The following is an 18,830-nucleotide window of genomic DNA, read 5'->3' on the forward strand; positions in this document are numbered from 1 at the left end:
TCAGTTATTGATTGCTCCGGGAAATCGATATTATTATTTAATGTAAACAGCATTAAGGTTAACTATAGGTGGGGGGGGGGGCGCTTGCAAAGCCCGGCCAGCTCCCAGGTACCCGGAGGAAGGACTTGGCTCTCAAATAGCACGACTAATCGAAGCAGTTTTCTGGGTGAGCTGGTTGCTCGGCCGTCTCCCTCCCCTCCCAACTCCGCCGCCCAGCGCTTCCTCCTCCTCCTCCCTCCTCTTGTTTTTGGTTGCAAATGGCTTCGTTTTCCGAGCCAGATTTGCAGCTCAGCCCCCAGTGCAAGAAGTGCGGCTCGCGGGCTCGCATCTCCTCCGCCTCGGCCACGTCGCCGCCGTCCTCGCAGACCTCCAAGTCGGCCGGGGGCGGGGGGCGGGGCTGGGGGGCGGGAGCGGCCCGGCCTCTGCGTCCTCCTCCTCCTCCTCCTCCTCCCGCTCCTCCTCGTCCTCACGGAGGCTGCACGTCCTGCCCTGTCTCCACGCCTTGTGCCGCCAGTGTCTGGAGGCGCAGAGACACCCCGGCGGCGGCGGGCGGGCCGCCCGGGGAGCCCCTCCACTTGCGCTGCCCCATCTGCGACCAGAAAGTGGTGCTCCGCGACTCGCCGGGCATGGACGCGCTGCGCCCTCCTCCAACTTCCTCCTGAGCAACCTGCCTGGACGTGGTGGTGGCGGCCGAGGAAGCCGCCGCCGCCGCCGCCGCCCAAGAACAACGGCCGCGGGTGGTGGTGGTGGGCGGCGCGGCGGAGGCGGCGGCGGAGGCGGCAACGGAGGCGGCGGTAGCGGCGGCGGCGGCGGCAACAACCGCCATCACCACCATCACCAATCACCACCACCACCACCCCCGTGCGCCCCCGCCGCCGCAGCCGCAGCCGCCGCCCACGGCGCGTCTCCGCTGCAAGCCGCCGCAGCCGCCGCCCTCCTCCTCCTCGTCTTCTTCCTCCTCCTCGTCTTCTTCCTCCTCGCAGCAGCAGCCGCCGCCGCCGCCTTCCTCCTCCTCCTCCCAGCAGCCGCCGCCGCCGGCCCAGCACCAGCACCGTGAGCACCCGCACCGCGACCACCCGCACGCGCCCCGCGCCCCGTCCGCCCCGTCCTCCGCCCCGTCCGCGTCCTCGCTGATGCTCCGGCGGCCGCACAGCCAGAGCGAGGCGCGCTGCAGCTCGTGCGACGAGGGCAACCCGGCCAGCTCGCGCTGCCTCGACTGCCAGGAGCACCTGTGCGACAACTGCGTCCGCGCGCACCAGCGGGTGCGCCTCACCAAGGACCACTACATCGAGCGCTTCGGCAGCCCGGCCGCCGCCGCCGCCGCTGCCGCCGCCGCCGCCGTGGCCAACAACACGGCGGCGGCGGCGGCGGCGGCGCAGCTCGCGCTCAGCCAGACCTTCCCCGGCTCGCCCTTCTCCATCCTCTCCGTGTTCCCCGAGCGGGTCAGCTACTGCCAGCAGCACGACGACGAGGTGAGCCGGCGGGCCGGGAGCGGGGCGGGCCGGGGGAGGTCTGGGGCCTGGAACCGCGCGACGTTGCTCCGCGGGGGACGCGGCCGGGGATGCCCCCGGCGACCCCCCGGAGAGATCCGTGGCCGTGCGGCCGCTGCAAGGGAAGGCCTCCTGCACAATGCTCTCCGGACACACGGGGAAACTGAGCCCCACGGAGCGATGGGGAGGGAGTCGGGGAGACCTCGAAGCTTTCTGGGGGCCTGCACCACAACAGCTTGAGGTTCCCTTTGCCCGGGGCCTCCCGGTCGAACGGAGCTTCTCAGGAACAGTCCGTGTTAGAATTCCAAGGGCCTGTGCTTCCTGGGATGACCTTGAGCTAGTCAACTCCCCTTTCGTACCTTAGTTTCCTCGCCTGTAAAACAGGGACCTTGGGTTTCTTGGTTTCCTTCCTCGGATTTCTATGGTGTTTTAGATAATGTGTGATAATAGGGAGTTGTGTATGTGGGTGCGCGCGCCCATTCATCCGTTCCCCGGAAAATGGGGCCGGAGAGGGAGCCGAGGCCTGGGGCCTTGCTGAGACCTTCCTTCCCTTACAGGGAAACCCACCACCGGGCTGCCCCGTTGGCATTCTGTTTAATTTTGGGGGGGAATAGAAATAGAAAAGTCTGGGGCCTGTGCCTTTTTATTTGGTCATATTGCAATTGCTTCTCCCCACAAAATCCCCTAACTCACAAAGTTTGAGCAAGCTCAGAGTTCCCGTGCCCTGCACAGTTGCTCTCAACACCCACCCACGCTGGCTCCCTCTTTCCCTCTCAGGGGCCTGCCTTTAGCTAAGAAGGGTGTTGGACACAGTTTTCCCGTGCACACGTGGAGCTGTCCACGTTTGCCTCGAGTTGGGACTAATCTTGCAGAATTGGGGGGCTCCATCCGGCCTCCCCTCCCCTTCGCCCCCTCCCATTGTCAGGCATTTTAGTTGTTGCTGTTGGAGTTGCCGGGGCACTCTCGGAGGTGGGGGAAGGTGAGGTGCCTGCTGCCCGGGAACCGAGGGGCTGGCCATTTCTGCGGGGGAGGGAGTGAAGATGCTTTTGTTGCTGAGTCAGTTTTCTTATCTGTTTCTCCCCTCCCCACCCCCCAGCCCTTGAATTTCCTCGTGGAATAACCTGTGGCCTTTTCTCTTAGTCCTAACTTGTGGCCGGCTACTGAGCATTTTGAAATGCAGTTTGTTGAGTGTCAGGGAGAAAAAAAACAGAAATTGCTAGTATATGAGAATTAAAACGTGCCTAAAAGTCTGATGTGCGGGAGCTTAATTTAGTTAAAAGTTTACTTGTGGTGATCTACTTGGCTAAATTCAAGTGGATTTTATGATAAGTGGGAAATTGAGTTGTGCTAGCCAGTCCCCTGTTGGTAAAAAAAAAACAAAACAAAACACGACGATCTCAGGCTGGGTTTGGGGGTGTTACTTTTTACTAGTTCTTTGTTGGGGTGGGGAACTTCGATTTTTACCCCTCTGTTTAATTCTGTGACAAAGACTTGAAACTCCAGTCCTCTCCTTTCCCCCTGAAGAATTAAACAAGTCAATATTCTTGCCCACTAAAAATGTAACAGTGAATAATGGTAAATCCCAGGGTAGAGTCCCCACAAGGTTTTCCCCCAGTGCCTTTATTCACTGGAGAAAAACATGAAGATTTCATGAAATTCTACCAGCCAGTCCTGAGAAAAAATTGCTGTTGGAACTTGAGAGAAATGACAAGTTGGAAATATTATTTTTAGTCTTAAAGCTTGAAATGAAGGGGAGTGTGTGTGTTGTGTTTATAAAAAATGCCTTCATCTTGTGCCTATGGAGAGCTTCCTCTTGGGAGCTGGCATTTGTTGACCCTTAACCTGGACAGCTAGTTACTTGGGTAGTGGGTGATTTCCCCCCTGGGGGATGGGTTATTTTATTTTGTTGGATTGGACTGAGTGGAGGATAGAGTTGATTTACTTTTCCATTTAAGGATAGCAAATGAACAATGGGCTAAAGCATTGCTAATCTATCCACATTTAAAATAGTTTGTGAAATAATTGGTTCTCTAAACACTAAATACTCAATTACTATCAACAGCAGCATTTTATATGAGTTGGCTTTTTCTTTTTGGCTCTTTCTGCCCCACCATTTTTTTTTTTTTAAAGAAATCTTCTTTCTAATGAGTATTGAAAGAAAATTGCTCCAGGAATTTAATTTTATTTATGAAGTTATTTTAAAAAGATTTTTAGGGTTAGCAGACTAAAAAAGTACATGAAAGATTAATTTGTTTTTGTTTATAGGAATATACATATACATGTATATGTAGATATATGTGGGAATATACACACACACACATATTTATGTGGAGAGAGAGGTGTTTAATCCTAGAAGTTAGTCAATTTCTTCCTCCAAAAATAGTGATCAGTTTCTAATATGTTTCTAATCAGTTTCTAATAGTACCTTCTTGTTTAGAAAGATGGTCTTTTGCTATAATCCTCCTCCTAGGTCTCAAAATAATTCATTAGCTACTTCAGGGCCCTCTGTTTATTTTTTGGTGACTGACAGACATAATTCAAGGGTGTGTATCTGATTTTGGTGGGCTTATTAAGGCTTTCTCAAATGCTTTGCCACCAAAAGAAGAAAACTTCCATCAGCTTAGTAGAAATTTGTCTTGGGGAATGTTTCCGGATCTTTTCCCGTTCAGAAAGAACCATTTCCCCCATGGCTCACTCCTGGAGATTTTCAGATCTTTCTGGAAGAATTTACAAGTTGAATGAAGTCTTGCTGAATTTTGAGGGGGGGGGGGGGAAATCGACTTAAAAAAAAAAAAAAACCCTTCCAAATAATTTTGTTTTAAAATAGGAGGCATTCTGCTATCATATGAATTTTTAAAAATCGGCCTGTGTAGCAGTAATTTGGGGTTAAAATCCAGTCCCACCTCTGGCACTGTCCTAGGCACCTTGAGTTAAGAGCCTCCTTTGCTTAAGCTGGGTTTCCTCTAGCAGGTCCCTTGTGCGAACCTTTTTTATTTTGTTTTTGATGGGAAAGGAGAAGACTTAAGTTTGGATAGTGCGATCGAATGTGCGTTGTTGGGAGAACGTCGGAGCACCTGAAACAAATACATTGAATTTCCTGGGTCAGTGGGGAGACCAGACAGGATGTTGCACAAGGGCGAAGGAGCGAAGTTGCAACAAAGTGTTTTTTCCATGGGCCGGGCCCGGGCCTGGGCCTGCCACACACCCTCTCCAGCCATTTGGTTGGCTTGGTCTCCGTCAGGGTTAGTGTCACCAGAGCCATGGGACTGCCCCTGAGAAATGCTCCCTTTTGGGGTCATTGTGACATAAAATTTTAGGAACTCGGGTACCAACTTTGATCCCCCTCCCACTGCCCTTTTTATAGCGCCTAACTGTTGCTCCTCCAGTGGCTGGGGGCCCCCGGGCCCTGGCAAATAAAAAGCCTTTTACAGCTGGGGAAGAAATGAGGAAGGTTAATTAATGATCAGCGAGGTGATCAGCATTTCCTGGGGCGGGGTGGGGGTGGGGCTGGGGGGGCTTCGGCTTTCCTGCCTGGTTTCCCAGCTCTCCCCACCCCCGCCCCCAAGCTGGAATGCATCCTGGGTCCTGGTGATCCGTTTGCAGGCCGCAGACCCAGGCAGGGGAGGGGAAGACTTTGTAGCCAGCTCTGCTTTGCAGGGCCTGGAGCTCTGCCCCAACCCGGGGAGGCCATTGTTTTTAAGAATTGCTATCTTGCTCTGGAGAAACTTTGTAACCAGGCCTGCCACCGGGCTGGGGAGAGAGGGTGACCTTTTTCTTCCATGGAACTGCAAAGGATTACAATCTTGCTCCCCCTTAGGCACCCGGGGCCCGGGGAAAGGCCTCTGCAAAAGGCCATGGGGGAGAGTGGGCAAGGATCGGGCTTGTCCTTTAAGAATAAATATCTTCCCAGAAATACAAGCACCCACCTAGATCCCTCCCTGGAAACTCGCCAGTGCTGCCTCCAAGATGGTCACCACTCTGCACTTTGGTTTCCAGGCAAACCCTCACCCTGCCCTCCCTTTTCCCTTAGGAAAGGGCTTCGTAGAAATGATCTACCTTAGGAAACCTCTGGGACTTGGATCAGAAGTGGTTAGGCCTCTGAGGGCATCTAGCCCAATCTCATATCCCTATTTTACAGAAAAGGAGTTATATGACTTTAGATCAGGATTTGAACCCAGTCCCTGGGACTCCCAAAGCTTGCAGACTTTATTTTTAATTACCATTAACACATGTCACCCAGGACCATAGATTTTAAAGCTGAAAAGATCTGAGAGAGAGACTTGCTGGGGCCATTCCCAGCACTTTCCATGGCCATTCCCATCATCCTCCAGTTTCAATTTGAGAGATGTTTACTGATCATCTCCTGGGCTGTGGAATGAGGGAAATGAGACCCTGAGAAATGGAGGTGACTGAGGTCACACAAGCCAGGATTCCAAACCAGCTCCTCCAAGGGCATGGCCGGTTGCTGGTACTCTTTCTAGGACCCCCATTTGGATAACTGAGGGAATTGGGAGACCATGTATCCAGCCTTGGCTTTTTAAACTGGGGTTGTGAACCGGTGGTAGGTTTTTCCTGATATTTTGAAGACAATTTCCATGTAATTGGTTTTCTTTGTAATTCTCTGTATTTTCTTTGACACATTCAAGGCCATGATTCTGAAAGGTTCTTTTTATTTCTCTGAAGTTCAGGCCTGGAGAATGGAGAGGGGAAAGGCCATAACTGGGGCCTGACTAAAGGCTACTGCTCGGCCAGAGTCCAGTGTGTGTGTGTGTGTGGGGGGGGGGCTGCTGAGGATGCTTAAGGGGCTATCTTAGGAGCAGGCTGGAGAAGCCATCAGGCATCTTTAGCTGAAGGGGAGTGGGTCTGCCTCATTGCATCCCCTCTTCCTGAGCAGTTGTGACACCTTGGGAGTAACTCGGAGGCCTTTTTTCTGGATAGTTACCTTTACACCCAGTGAGTGGGCAGCTCTACTGGAAAGGTGGGAATGTATGTGTGTTCACATCCAAAGAAACTCCTCCAGGCCTCTTGTTCCAAGGGAATGATTAAAGAAGTTGCCAGTTTTTGAATTCATCTCTCTCTCTCTCTCCCCCTTCTTTATTTCTTCCCCCCTTCCCCCACAGGTTTATAGGTATCATTTACAGGGTTCACAACTAAACAACCTTGGCTGGATATTGGGAAAAGAGGAAAGTTCAATCGAGGGGGCTGGCCCAGTTCCTTGGCCTTGTGGTGAGGTTGAGCTAAAACAGTTACTTCTCAGTTGAGAAGGGCCCCCACTCAGGCAACTTTGTTGGGTGAACTCTTTGGGCCCTCATAAGATGACAGGCCGCCCTCACACAGCCCAGGGTGCTGTGGAGCATGGCGGGTGTTTCCCATGGGTAGGAGATACAAGCTGAGTAAGCCAGATGGGGTGGGGGCAGGGATCAGCTTTAAATGTCCAGCCTTTTGTAGCTACCTAAATTTTTCAGAGAGGTAAAAAAAAAAAAAAAAAAACTTTAGAAGAGTCTCTAACATCCAGCCTCTGATCTCAACCTGGGATGGGGGTCAGTCTAACTTAGGGACCGAGTTTTGGAGCTGGGAGAGCGGAACTACACTAGCCATCTTTTGAAGATCGGGGACCCCTCCTCAGAGCCATGCCTTTAATGCCTCTAAACAGATACAGAAGGTATGAAGGAAACTAATTATATCGAAATAATTATTCAGATATTTCTAAAACAAGTTCACAGACCCTTGAAGCCCCCATCAATATTGTCCCCAATACCGTGAGATTTATAGGACTCAAAATAGTTATTTTGAAAATGACATTTTCATCATGAGAGATGCTTGAATTTTAGTGGCCCAGTGTTGTAGTGGTTTTGGGCACTGAGATATTTTTATGGAACCTACCAAAAAAGGTAAGGGGAAAATGGTTATTACTCTGTAGATGTGTTCTTTATTGTCTTTTTTTTTTTTTTTAAGTAGTTTGATTTTTAAAATTTTATTTTACTATGTTTCTAGGTAATAATCCCTCTTTTATAACAAAGACTAACCAGCTGGCTGGTTGGGGTTTGTGACCATCTTTATTTCTTCCTATCGGCTCAGGCCAAGCTTAGTCAAACCATTGACATCAATTTTGATTTCATTTTCTTGGAGTCACCCTGTAAACTGTGGTGCTAGTTCCACCTAAGTACCTTCTTTTGACATTACTTTATAGGAGTTTCTCTGCTTTCCTATGGTGAAGTAATAATTTCAAGGTTCTTGGACCACTTTTTTTCAGCCATTCTCCAATCGATGGATATCCACATTATTTCTGCTTCTCAGTGTGTACTTTATCATTTCTACGTTGCCACATTAGATATACAAGCTACCTTGTGCTTTGTCAGCTAATTTTTGAAGACATAGTGTTTTTGCATTGCATTAATTTCTGAATATGCTGCCTCCTGCCTCTACCCTTTTCTCATAAAAAAAGATTCTTGTTAATGATTTGGCAAAGTTAACAAATATAGCAATTGGAGTATATGCAATTAATAGTTAAGCGAAACTAACATAGAAACTGACATTCTCTAAGTATATAAGCAAATTAATGGTTCAGTAAAACTAACATAGAAACTGATGTTCTTTAAGTATATATATATATATGCAATTAATGTTCAGCAAAATTAACACATAAACTGACATTCTCTAAGTATATATGTGAAATTAACAAACATAGAAACTGACATTCTCTCTAAGTATATATATGAAATTAACACACATAGAAACTGACATTCTCTAAGTACATATATATATATATATATATATATATATATATATATATATATATATATATATATATATACACACATACAATATTCCATAGCCTTAGACTCTAGGAAGGGAGAAGGAAGGGGTTCTTCCCTGGGGCTAAGTTTAGGCCACTTACCTGAATCTACTTTATCTTTCTTTGCCCAGGCTTGGGATCTTCCTTCCTTCACTTTGCATCAGTTCTCTACATCTTCCCCAGTCTTCTCTGAATGATTTAGACCTGGGTGTTTTCTTGATATGCAGCAATTTTTTTTTGTATTCTTAAACTATAGTGTATTTAGCTCTTCTTCTCCCATGGCTACGGGGCCTTGGGTAGGGACACTTTGGAGAGCAAACTCTGTTTTTCCTCAAAGTACAGCTCAGCATTCTCTAATTTGGCTTTGCTTATTGGATGTTGATGGAATAAGGTATTGTCACTGGCTTTGGAGATGACAGTCTTATGTTACTTTGAAGTTGGCATTTTAAACAGTGAAATGATAAAATTAATTAGGAATTAAAAAGAAAAACCATTTTAAGTTAAAATGATTTGTACTACTTACTAAATATTAACAAGATGCCTTGAATTTAGTAAGCTGAGATTGATATTTTTTTCCTTTACGTAAAAAAACCTTTAAAGACTCATTAGAATTTGATGTACCTCGTTTACCATAAAACCGATGATTAGAAATCTGTACATCTCTCCTCCCAACTCCAAACGGAGCAGCTCCAAGATAGGTCTTTTTCAGCAGCAGTTGTGTGGGCTTTGGGCTCAGTTTTCCTGAAATTTCAGAGAATTTTACTTCCTACCTGTGACTTCCTCATTCTTACTGATCTTTCCTCTATTTTTCAAAATGGTGCAAGATTTTTTTTTTTTTTTTTTTTTTGCTGTCAGGTCCAGGCTTGAAAATGAAAGGAAGTCCTTAGTGGGATGCTAAAGCAAAGGCTGGACCTGAACCCTTTCGCAGGCCCCTTCTGGCCCCCAGTGGATGATCTAAGTGAACCAGGAGAGAAGGCATGGGATGATGGGAGTGTAAGAACTGTGGACAGGGAAGAATCAGAAACCCTTCTTGGCCAGGAACGACAGTGGTTTGGCCTGATGACACTTTCAGGGTGTAAGGCAGGTTAAATCTAGGATAGCTTAACAAGGTAAAGGAGATTTTCTCACCCTGGAGTTGCCTACAACTTACAAAGAATGAAGTCACAGTTCCTTTTCAAAAAAGTAAACCCTGTAGATTCCAAGGTGATAAAAAAGGAAACTGAGCCAGCAGGGCCCATAGTTCACCAGCCATTTTCAGTGTTTCTCAAGGACAAATCTTTTATGGGAAGGTTCCTTTAACTAGGTTATCTCAATAGAGAATGCTCCATATTCCATAATTCCTCTGCCTTTGTAGCTCTGTCTACATCCCCTCAGGCACAGAATTGACTGGATTAATGGAAGCCTTCACTTGATAGTTTGGCTAAACTGGTTAATAAATAAAATAAAATAAAACTGTGGGGAGGAACTCTGGAGTAGGACCTCTCAAAACCGCTGATTTGGAAAGATGGGTTTTGTTGAACCTTGTGGCTATTTTCTGTCTCGTTTCAAAGCCTTTGATGATAGTTGTAGACCTAGAAATTGGGGGTCAGGTCCTGTCTCCCTGGGAAGGGGAAGGGGACACTGTTCAGAAAGTCCTGTAGCTCCAAGTGCCTTTGACCTTGTTTTGTATTTGTGTGGAGCCAGCGAGAGAGTGGAGGTCTTAGCCCTGATCCATTTCTGGGGGCTGTTGTCAGTCTTCCTTCCCCCCTGACTTTTCTGGGGCTTTCCCTTTAGGGTGAAGCACTTGTCATGCCCTTTGCCAGTAGCTATGATCTTTTAATGGTGCGGTAGAATTTATTGCAAACCAAGATAATTAATAAAATATATAACCGAGAGGATCTTGTGTCTAGCGCTACGGCGACCATTTGCCTGGGATTTCCTGGCATGGTCCTGATTCGAAGACAAAGTGTACATTGAAGGAAGCTGTGGGAAAGGAGTATCATTTGTCAGGTCATTTGTCCCAATTTTTGGTTTGGAGAATATGGCCGCTGTCTCTCCAACCTTACTGGTCTTTGTACTTCTTTTTCTGGATTCCCTAAGCTAAGGATAAAGATTGACTTTTGGAAAGCTGCAATTTTGCAATCAGTCATTTTCTAGAGTAAAACATTTTTAAAAATGTTGATCTCTCATCAGCTGGTTTACAGAGAAAGATTATATCCATCAATTCAACATTGTCTGCTATATGCAAGGCTTGTATACTTGTTGAGGTAGAAAGATAAATGATGGGGTCAATATTCCCTTATCCAAAGATTTGAAGATTTTAAAAAAATTTGTTTTATTTATTTATTTTTGATTTGAATATTTAAAAAAATGTTAGAATGGTTTTCTTTTGAATATCAAATCCTGAGGGGGTCATTTTAGAGGAGGAAAATTCCTCTAGTGAAAGAGATAAGAATTAAAGGCTGCTTCTGATAACTAGCCTGTCTTCTTGGCATTCACAACATATTAGAAGGTTGTGAAGAACTTTAAAAATGTTATCACATTTGATCCTCACAATGACTTTGTTGCTACAATCATCTCCATTTTACAAAAGAGGTAAACAGAAGTAAAGTGACTTGCTCAGGGTCACACAGCCTGTGTGTGTCTAAGGCTGAATTTGAATGCAGATCCATGGGGAAGGAGGATGCATAAATGCTTAGGATAGATGGTTCAGTTCATTTAAGCCAAATCCCTTAGCGGGTCAGTGATGGACTCCAGCCAGGGATCCAAAGTTCAAAGGGGAACAGCTTTTTCTCCCTCTCACAGATGACATTCTGCTCTGTATCTGACAAGCTGCTGAGGAACCTGTACCTGGGTGAGCAAGACATGCATGTTGGAATGAATTTGTCCATCTGTCCCTCCCAGGGCTTCCACGTACTATGGGCAGATCTCGTTTTGTGAATCGTTATGGGTATAATCAGACCTGTTTTATATTAGAGAAGGCAGAGATCCAGGTAAACGTGACTCGCTTGGCTCCCAGCCACAACACTTCTTCCCACCAAACCCATTCTCTGTCCGGTGAACATCACACTATCAGCTCCTTTTCATAATATATGGATATTTCTGGCTACAGTCATTCTAGTTAACACTAGCTTTTTTTTTTTTTTTTTTTTGGCTGCCTCTTAAATCAATCTTGATTTTTGTACTTTGCACAAAATCATTGCCTAGAATCCGGGTGGAAAGAAGTGGTTTTCTGGTTACTCCCCTAAATGGTCTTTCTTGGCTGGCCGAGCTGGTTATTTTGGGGCCTCTGGTGCCTGAGATGGGAGCTGCAGTCCGCCACAGGGAAAGCACTTGTAGGTGGTGGAAAGCTCCCTAGGCTAGTGAGAAATCGGGAGATCTGAGATGTGGCCAGACCCTGCTCCGGATGTTCAGCTGGCTCACTTTAGGGCAGTGATTGGCTTCTGGTCCTCGGGCCTTCATTTTCTCCCTCTGTAACATGAGGAGTGCTGAACAGCTGGTCTCGAAAGTCCCTTTAGCTTGAAAGTTCTGTTATCCTAAGCACGCGTGCATCTGTCTGGGGGCCAAAGCATCCGGCACAACGGTGGGCTTCCACCCCATAGGGCTGGGTGACAAAATTATCATCCTGTGGTACTCTGAAGGATTTTTCTAAAATTAGGGGTGGGGCCCTTGTTTATTCCCATTCTGCTGGTTCTGCTCTTTACTCTCTGTGATTCTGGGAAGCTTCTGGGCCTCGGTTTTTGTGTTTGTAAAATGCAGATAACCTTGTAACCTTGCAGCTCCAGACCAGTGAGCATTTAGTGAGTGCTTCCCCTGTGCTAGGTTGTGCAGGGACGGGACTTGTCTTTAAGTGAGGGGATGGAAAATTGGGGGGGACATCAAAGTTCCTTTGATCAATGAGTAGCACCTGCAGAAAGTGTGTCCGTTAGTGGGCGGTCACTTCTAGGGGGCTGGAGGCCTGCTGGTCAGAGAATGACACTGTCGGGGATTGTGGGGAAGGTGCCGGATGGACCCTGGAGTCCCAAACTAGGGATTCAGATGGTACCTTAAGTGTCTAACTTAGCTAGCTGTGTGGTCCTGAAAAAGTCACTTACATTCTGGAAATGGGGAAAGTGATAGGGTGCTGGGGAGGAAAGCCCTTTGCAAACCTTAAAAGCCCTAGAGAAACGTGAGCCATCCTTGGGAAGCTAGAGCTGGGGACCTGACCTTGGGGTTTAGAAGGCAGCCTTTGTGTGGGGCAGAGGAGAGAAGAAAGACGGACTCTTTGCTGGCCTTGACTCGGCTCGCGTTTCAGAGATGGGCATCTGAAGGCTGCTGTGATCACTGGATCCGAGAGCCGGAGCTGGAAGGGCCCTCAGAAGCCATCCTTGCTGACCTTTTAACGATTACAGTTGAGGAAATGGGGCCAAAGGACTTAGGGAGCAGATGCAGGACCCTGGATTTCCAGGGTACCACAGTGTACTTGAAAATGGCTCCGGCCTCAACCTAGCAACCTGGAGATTTGGGGAGTGGGGCCAGGGATGTTTCTCTCCCTGTTCCCTTCCCTCTCTTCTTCCCCTCCTCCTTTTCCCTTAAATGTTATTTAAAATGCACACACTTGATTTTGTTAGATGGTTATGATAGAATTTCTCTAGCGCCAGATTTTCCTTAAGGAGGAGGATTAATTAGGGATTTCAAGTAAAAGTGACTGAGGGTGGGGAGGTTGTTTCTGCCAGGCAGGTAAGGGAGAAATCTACCTGGAGGTAGAAAGGGGGGCTCCCCTTGGAGTAAGGAAACTGTGCTCCAGAAATAAATTCTTCCAGAAAGGTGTGAAAAAGCATTTGCCAATGTGGCCAATTATAGCTAATCAATTGGGGCTTGCTGGAATTTGGGAAGGTGCCTCAAAGCCACAGAGCCGTGGGGTGCAGCACTACCAGGCCCGGGCCCCAGGCAGCTATTGGGGAATAGCTTCTGTTTTTATTGTGGCAAAGACCTGGTAGTGAATGGGGTGCCCATTAACCGGATACCAGCCCAGCAGATTATGGCATGTGGGTATGATGGAGTGTTGTTGTTATAAAAGAAATGGCTCCAGAGAAACTTGGTGGGACTTCTGCCACCTGATGCAGAGTGGGCTGAGTGGGCTGGACAGAACCAGAACGATTTCTGTTCAACCACAGCACCTTTGAAGGAGATAAGATCAGTGACTGAAGGAGACTCTAGAAGAGCCTTGATGAGGTCTGCTCCCCCCCCCCCATGTGACAAGAAGTGGTGGGACTGGGAGTGATGAATGAGATGGACGTTTTAGAACATGACTATTGATGTAGAAATCTGTTATTTGATTCTGCATATCTTTAAAAAAGCGTTTATTTTTATTAGAGCTTTTTATTTTCAAAATATATGTGGATAATTTTTTTTTAATATAGCTTTTTATTTACAAGATATATGCATGGGTAGTTTTACAGCACTGACAATCGCCAAATCTTTTGTTCCAGTTTTTATCCTCCTTTGCCCCACCCCCTCCCCCAGATGGCAGGTTGACCAATACAAGTTAAATATGTTAAAGTATAAGTTAAATACGATATATGTATACATACAGTTGTTTTACTGTAGAAAAAGATTCAGACTTTGAAATAGTGTACAATTAGCCTGTGAAGGAAATCAAAAATGCAGGCGGACAAAAACAGGGATTGGGGATTCTGTGTAGTAGTTCATAGTCATCTCCCAGAGCTCTTTCACTGGGTATAACTGGTTCAGTTCATTACTGCTCTATTGGAGCTGATTTGGTTCATCTCATTGTTGAAAATGGCCACGTCCATCAGAATTGATCATCATACAGTCTTGTTGGTGAAGTATACAGCGATCTCCTGGTCCTGCTCATTTCTCTCAGCATCAGTTCCTGTCAGTCTCTCCAAGCCTCTCTGTATTTCTCCTGTTGGTCATTTCTTACAGAACAATAATATTCCATAATATTCATATACCACAATTTATTCAGCAATTTATGGGCATCCACTCAGTTTCCAGTTTTTGGCCACTACAAAGAGGGCTGCCACAAACATTTTGGTACATGTGGGTCCCTTTCCCTTCTTTAGTATTTCTTTGGGATATAAGCCCAGTAATGACGCTGCTGGGTCAAAGGGTATGCACAGTTTGATAACTTTTTGAGTATAGTTCCAAATCACTCTCCAGAATGGCTGGATGTATTCACAATTTCTATGTGGGTAATTTTCAACATTCATTCTTACAAAATCTAGATGTTTTCCCTCCCTTTCCCCCAACTCATCTCCTAGTAATCCAATATATGTTAAACGTGCAAAATTTAATTATTTTTAATGCACACTGCTTTATGAGTTATTTTGGGAGTGAAAAATCAGAACAAAGGAAAAACCATGGGAAAGAGAAAATAAAAAAGAAAAGTGAATGTAGCATGTTCACTTCCTTCAGTCTCCAAATCTGCATATTTGTTACAAGGTTTTATTTTTTGTTTTTAATGGTCGAGAGCTGGGACAGAGAGAATACATGCTTGTTGGAAAAGGTCTAGGGGCAGGTAAACTTTGTTGGGACTTTGTGGGGAGGGGAAAGCAAACTGCTCACCTTTTTCTGAGTCGTTGAAGGTTGACAACTGGTGGGGTTTTTTTGTGTGTGTCATCAGTTATGCAGGTAACTATTTTACAGATGAGGGAAACTGAGGCACATAGTAAAATAATTTGCGTTATTTAACCTCACAGAGTTTGCTGGGTGTTTGAAATGGGATTAGGCCTTAGTTAACTCCCAGGTGCCATGTTTGTTCTGCAATGAAACTGAAGTGTTGCACGTTTACAAAATCGGTATCTTTCTAGGAAAGTAGTTTCTGAGCGCGTGTAGGGGCTTTTATTCTGGCAGCAGTGTCTGGATTTGTACGTGTTTTTCAGCGAAGTAAGGTCGCACTGGTTGACACATGGGAGGTAGCATTGCTTTCAGGTGTACTGACCACAGTTGCTCTTACTTACCTATGCAAACTCCGTGCAGAGTTATGAGTAAATAGACTTCTGACTATTTGAAGTCTCACACACCGCCCCAGCCATACCTCCCTGGCAGGCCTGTAGCCCAGAGAGATCCAAGAAAGGAGGGCAGATCCTACATGGAGAGAAACACATTATATGATGGCAGAAAGCTAAGGATGCCCCTGGAGCAGAGCTCTCTTAGGTTCTGCTCTCTGAAGGTGATGGGGTCCACTTGGGACACAAGAAATGAAATCATTGAGGCCAAAAAGACATGGAAAAAATTGTATGAACTGATGCAGGGGGAATCGAGCAGACCCAGAACAATGGTGCTGTTAGATCTGTTAGATCAGAACGGACCAGAAATGGATGAAAACTGAGATGAGCTGGACCAAGGCCCTGTTACGACAGGCAGCTTAGAAGGCTTTCAGAGCCATGATCCAGGCGAAGGCCATTTATCCTCCCCGGGAGCTGACAGTGATACGTGAGCTCCCTTCCAGGGAGAAGCGTCGGCTTTTGGGACAGAACAAGCCAAGAACAGCCATTGAAGGAACTTCTTTTGCCTGGTTGTTCATATTTGTTAAAGAAATGTTTCTTTGTTCCTCCCCAGTGGGGTTGGGTGGGAGGGAGAGAAAATAGATTTCTCTTAATTAAAAAACAACAACAAAAGGAGTGAGAGTGAGTGTGTATTGTGTTTTGTGTAGTGTGTGTGTGTGTGTGTGTGTGTGTGTGTGTGTGTGTGTGTGTGTGTGTGTGTGTGGTGGGAGAGGTGTGAGCTTTGCTAACTGGGTTTACCCTTGTTGTAAGAGAGCTCACATGAAGCCAGTGCAGTGGGTATTGAGAATGTGTAACATAAAAATAAAATGCATCAGAGGGCTTAATTTTAAAAAAAATTAGCAACAAAAAGTACATTGACCACCCTTTAGACTGCTAAATTGCCTTTCCGTACAAGGATGACCTGTAATGGCCGACTGTTCCTCGCCTCGGCAGCCCCCTTTTCCCTTTGATCATCCATGTCTGTGCGCGCGTGTAACCTTTTTAGACTCTGAGGCAACACGCATAGATTGTTTGTGTTCTGTGTTCTTCATATAGCATGACAGTACAAAGGTTTCTAGTGCAGGGAAGTACGGTAGAGTGAGGAAAGGGCTGGGCTGTGGACAAGTCAATTTTTCTTTTTTTTTTTTTTTACAGTCTCTGTTTTCTCATATGTGAAATGGGAACGATGCTCAAGACTGCTCATCCAGAGAAATGTCTGTTCGATTTAGCTGTTACTTAAGTTAATTACATTAAAAAGAACATCCTCACACCGAAGTACAATTTTAAACTTTAATAAATTCAATAGAAATTTAACCTCTAACATAAAAATTATTTGGAAGGTTATTTAGATTTACTTTACACTTATTTAGTGAAGTGAGTTTTGTACAATCCGTGTTTCGTTTGAACAAGACTGGGCATGCCTTCTGAGTTATGTGTCCTGCGGGTGCCCCTTTTGTTCGACGCTCAGACTGGGGAGACATTAGAAGATGCCCCTCTTCCTGCTTGGCCATCTTGGTCACCCAACTCTCCCCATTCAGCTTATTTTTGGGGGTCACGTCATCAGCGCCGTCCTGGATGCATCAAAAGCATTCATTCTTTGGAAGATCGAGCTTAAAGCCAAGGCACAGACTCTGTCTTTTCGCTGATCATGGGCTGAGAAAAGTTGTCGAAGGGTTTAATAGGGAAGGAGGGAGGGGACAAGGGAACAAGCTCTTATTAAGTGCCTACTGTATGCCAAGTTTGACACACTGGTTGACTAGATCCATGTGTAGCAGAAGGTAGGTAGGTTAAATTTTAATAAGCAACCCTCTCTTCCTAATCTTTTCTGTCAAGTCCCTGCAAGTCAGTATTTTAAAACCTTATCACTTGTTTTTTTCAAAGTTATTGAATCTGTAACTTCTGAAAGATATTAAAAGATGAGACTTTGGGGTGTCCTGTATACAAAATGATTTGCCTATAACGGGTCCCCTTAGAGCCTCATGGCAGACCAATGGGGAGCTGCTAGTTTGTACCCCCATTTTATCAAAGAAAATGAGTGTTAGCAGTGTGATTATGTGCGAGTGGGAGAAACATTGGGAAGACTGTTGCAGCTACATTCAGAGGTGGCTTTTGAGTCTCATTTTAGTTGTGTGATCACTTTGCAATTCCATTTGGGCTTTTCTTGGCAGAGATATTGGAACAATTGGCCACTGCCTTCTCCAGCTCATTTTACAAATGAGGAAACTGAGGTAAACAGGGTTAAGTGATTTGCCCAGGGTCACATGGTTAGTGAGTGTTCGAGGCCACATTTGAAAGTTGAGTCTTCATGGATCCAGATTCAGCGCTTTGTTGCACGATGGAGAACCCGGGTTCAAATCATATCTCTGATACAGATTATGTAATCCATACAAACCTTTTCGGGATTTTATTTTCTCCATCTGTAAAATGGGGATAATGATGGCATTTAGCTCCCAGGGCTATCGTGAGAGGCAAATTTACACACACATACTCCTTAAAGGGCTATAGAAATATTACCTATTGTTAGGTGACATTGCTTCTAAAGCATCATGGAAGTATTCCCCTAATCTTTTTTCTCTTCCTTGGTTAATCACTTCCTTGACATGGTTGTATCCTATTTCCCTCTTTTGCCTTTAGATCTGGGCCGTTCACCCCAAGTGTTGGCCATTTGGATGCCTTCTAGGTATCTGAAATTGCACATAAGAAACCAAGCATTTCTCAGGTGCCCTTCCCCCCCCCCGTACTAGTTTCAGAAGTGGGTTATTTTCTTAAAGGATATAGGATTTCCCTTCTCCTTCCTCTTGTGTACCACCAGGCTGTCCCTAAAGAGCCTTTGGGGTTTGTGCTTGAACAAGAGGGATGAGTGGATCTGCTGTCCCCTGAGCTACGGCAGAGTGTCACGGCAGCGCGTGGCTCCCTGATTAATCATGGGGTGGCCAGCCCCGTTTCAGGTGAACTCGTGCGGACATCTGCGCTTAGCCTAGCAGTATTCTTCTCTTGGAAGAAAGCCCTGTTTGGCTGTTTGTTGTATTGAATGCAGTGATTAATACAGTGACATCGAGCCACTAGAGAGGCAGTATGGTATACAGCGGAGACGACCTCAGGACCTTTGTACTCTGAGAAACTAATAAGGATCCTCCACCCCAAGAACTTTTAATTTTCATTGTTTTGTTTCTTTATCGATAGTTAACTACAGTAGAAATGAAACCATTTCCGTTTTACAAAACTGGTTTTCGGCTTTGGGAATACTCGGCCGTTCCCGGACCACTTCTGGCAATCAGCTGGTTTAGTGGATAGAGACCTGGGCTTGGAGCCAGCAGGACCTGGCCGGGGGACTTCTGCAGTTATTTAACCATCTCATGTTTGTGGCCCGAAGCAGAATCAAACGGACAAAATGAGTGAAAGCACAATTCTGCTCAGATAGTGTTCATGCGTGGGTTTGGAAATCCCGACCCATGTTCTAGGCTGCTCCGAGGCGCCTCCCTTGCTGAAGGGCATCTCCTTATGGCATGTTTCCTGTGCCATTCTAGAACCCGTTCCTAACTGAGACTCACGCATTTGAACTTCAAGGAACTC

General features: G+C 46.1%; 1 protein-coding gene across 1 annotated transcript in view; it reads left to right on the plus strand.

Moving 5' to 3' along the window:
* The first annotated feature begins 240 nt into the window (after positions 1 to 240).
* TRIM71 (tripartite motif containing 71) overlaps positions 241 to 18,830 on the plus strand; it is a 77,207-nt gene continuing 58,617 nt past the window's right edge. Inside the window, 8 exon segments of the mRNA XM_074267130.1 lie at positions 241 to 392; positions 395 to 535; positions 537 to 638; positions 641 to 670; positions 672 to 701; positions 703 to 737; positions 739 to 838; positions 840 to 1,472. Of these exon segments, the coding sequence (XP_074123231.1) occupies positions 258 to 392; positions 395 to 535; positions 537 to 638; positions 641 to 670; positions 672 to 701; positions 703 to 737; positions 739 to 838; positions 840 to 1,472 (1,206 nt within the window). The 5' untranslated portion in view covers positions 241 to 257.

Source organism: Sminthopsis crassicaudata, chromosome 5 (assembly GCF_048593235.1).
Source record: "Sminthopsis crassicaudata isolate SCR6 chromosome 5, ASM4859323v1, whole genome shotgun sequence".
Classification (NCBI taxonomy): domain Eukaryota; kingdom Metazoa; phylum Chordata; class Mammalia; order Dasyuromorphia; family Dasyuridae; genus Sminthopsis; species Sminthopsis crassicaudata.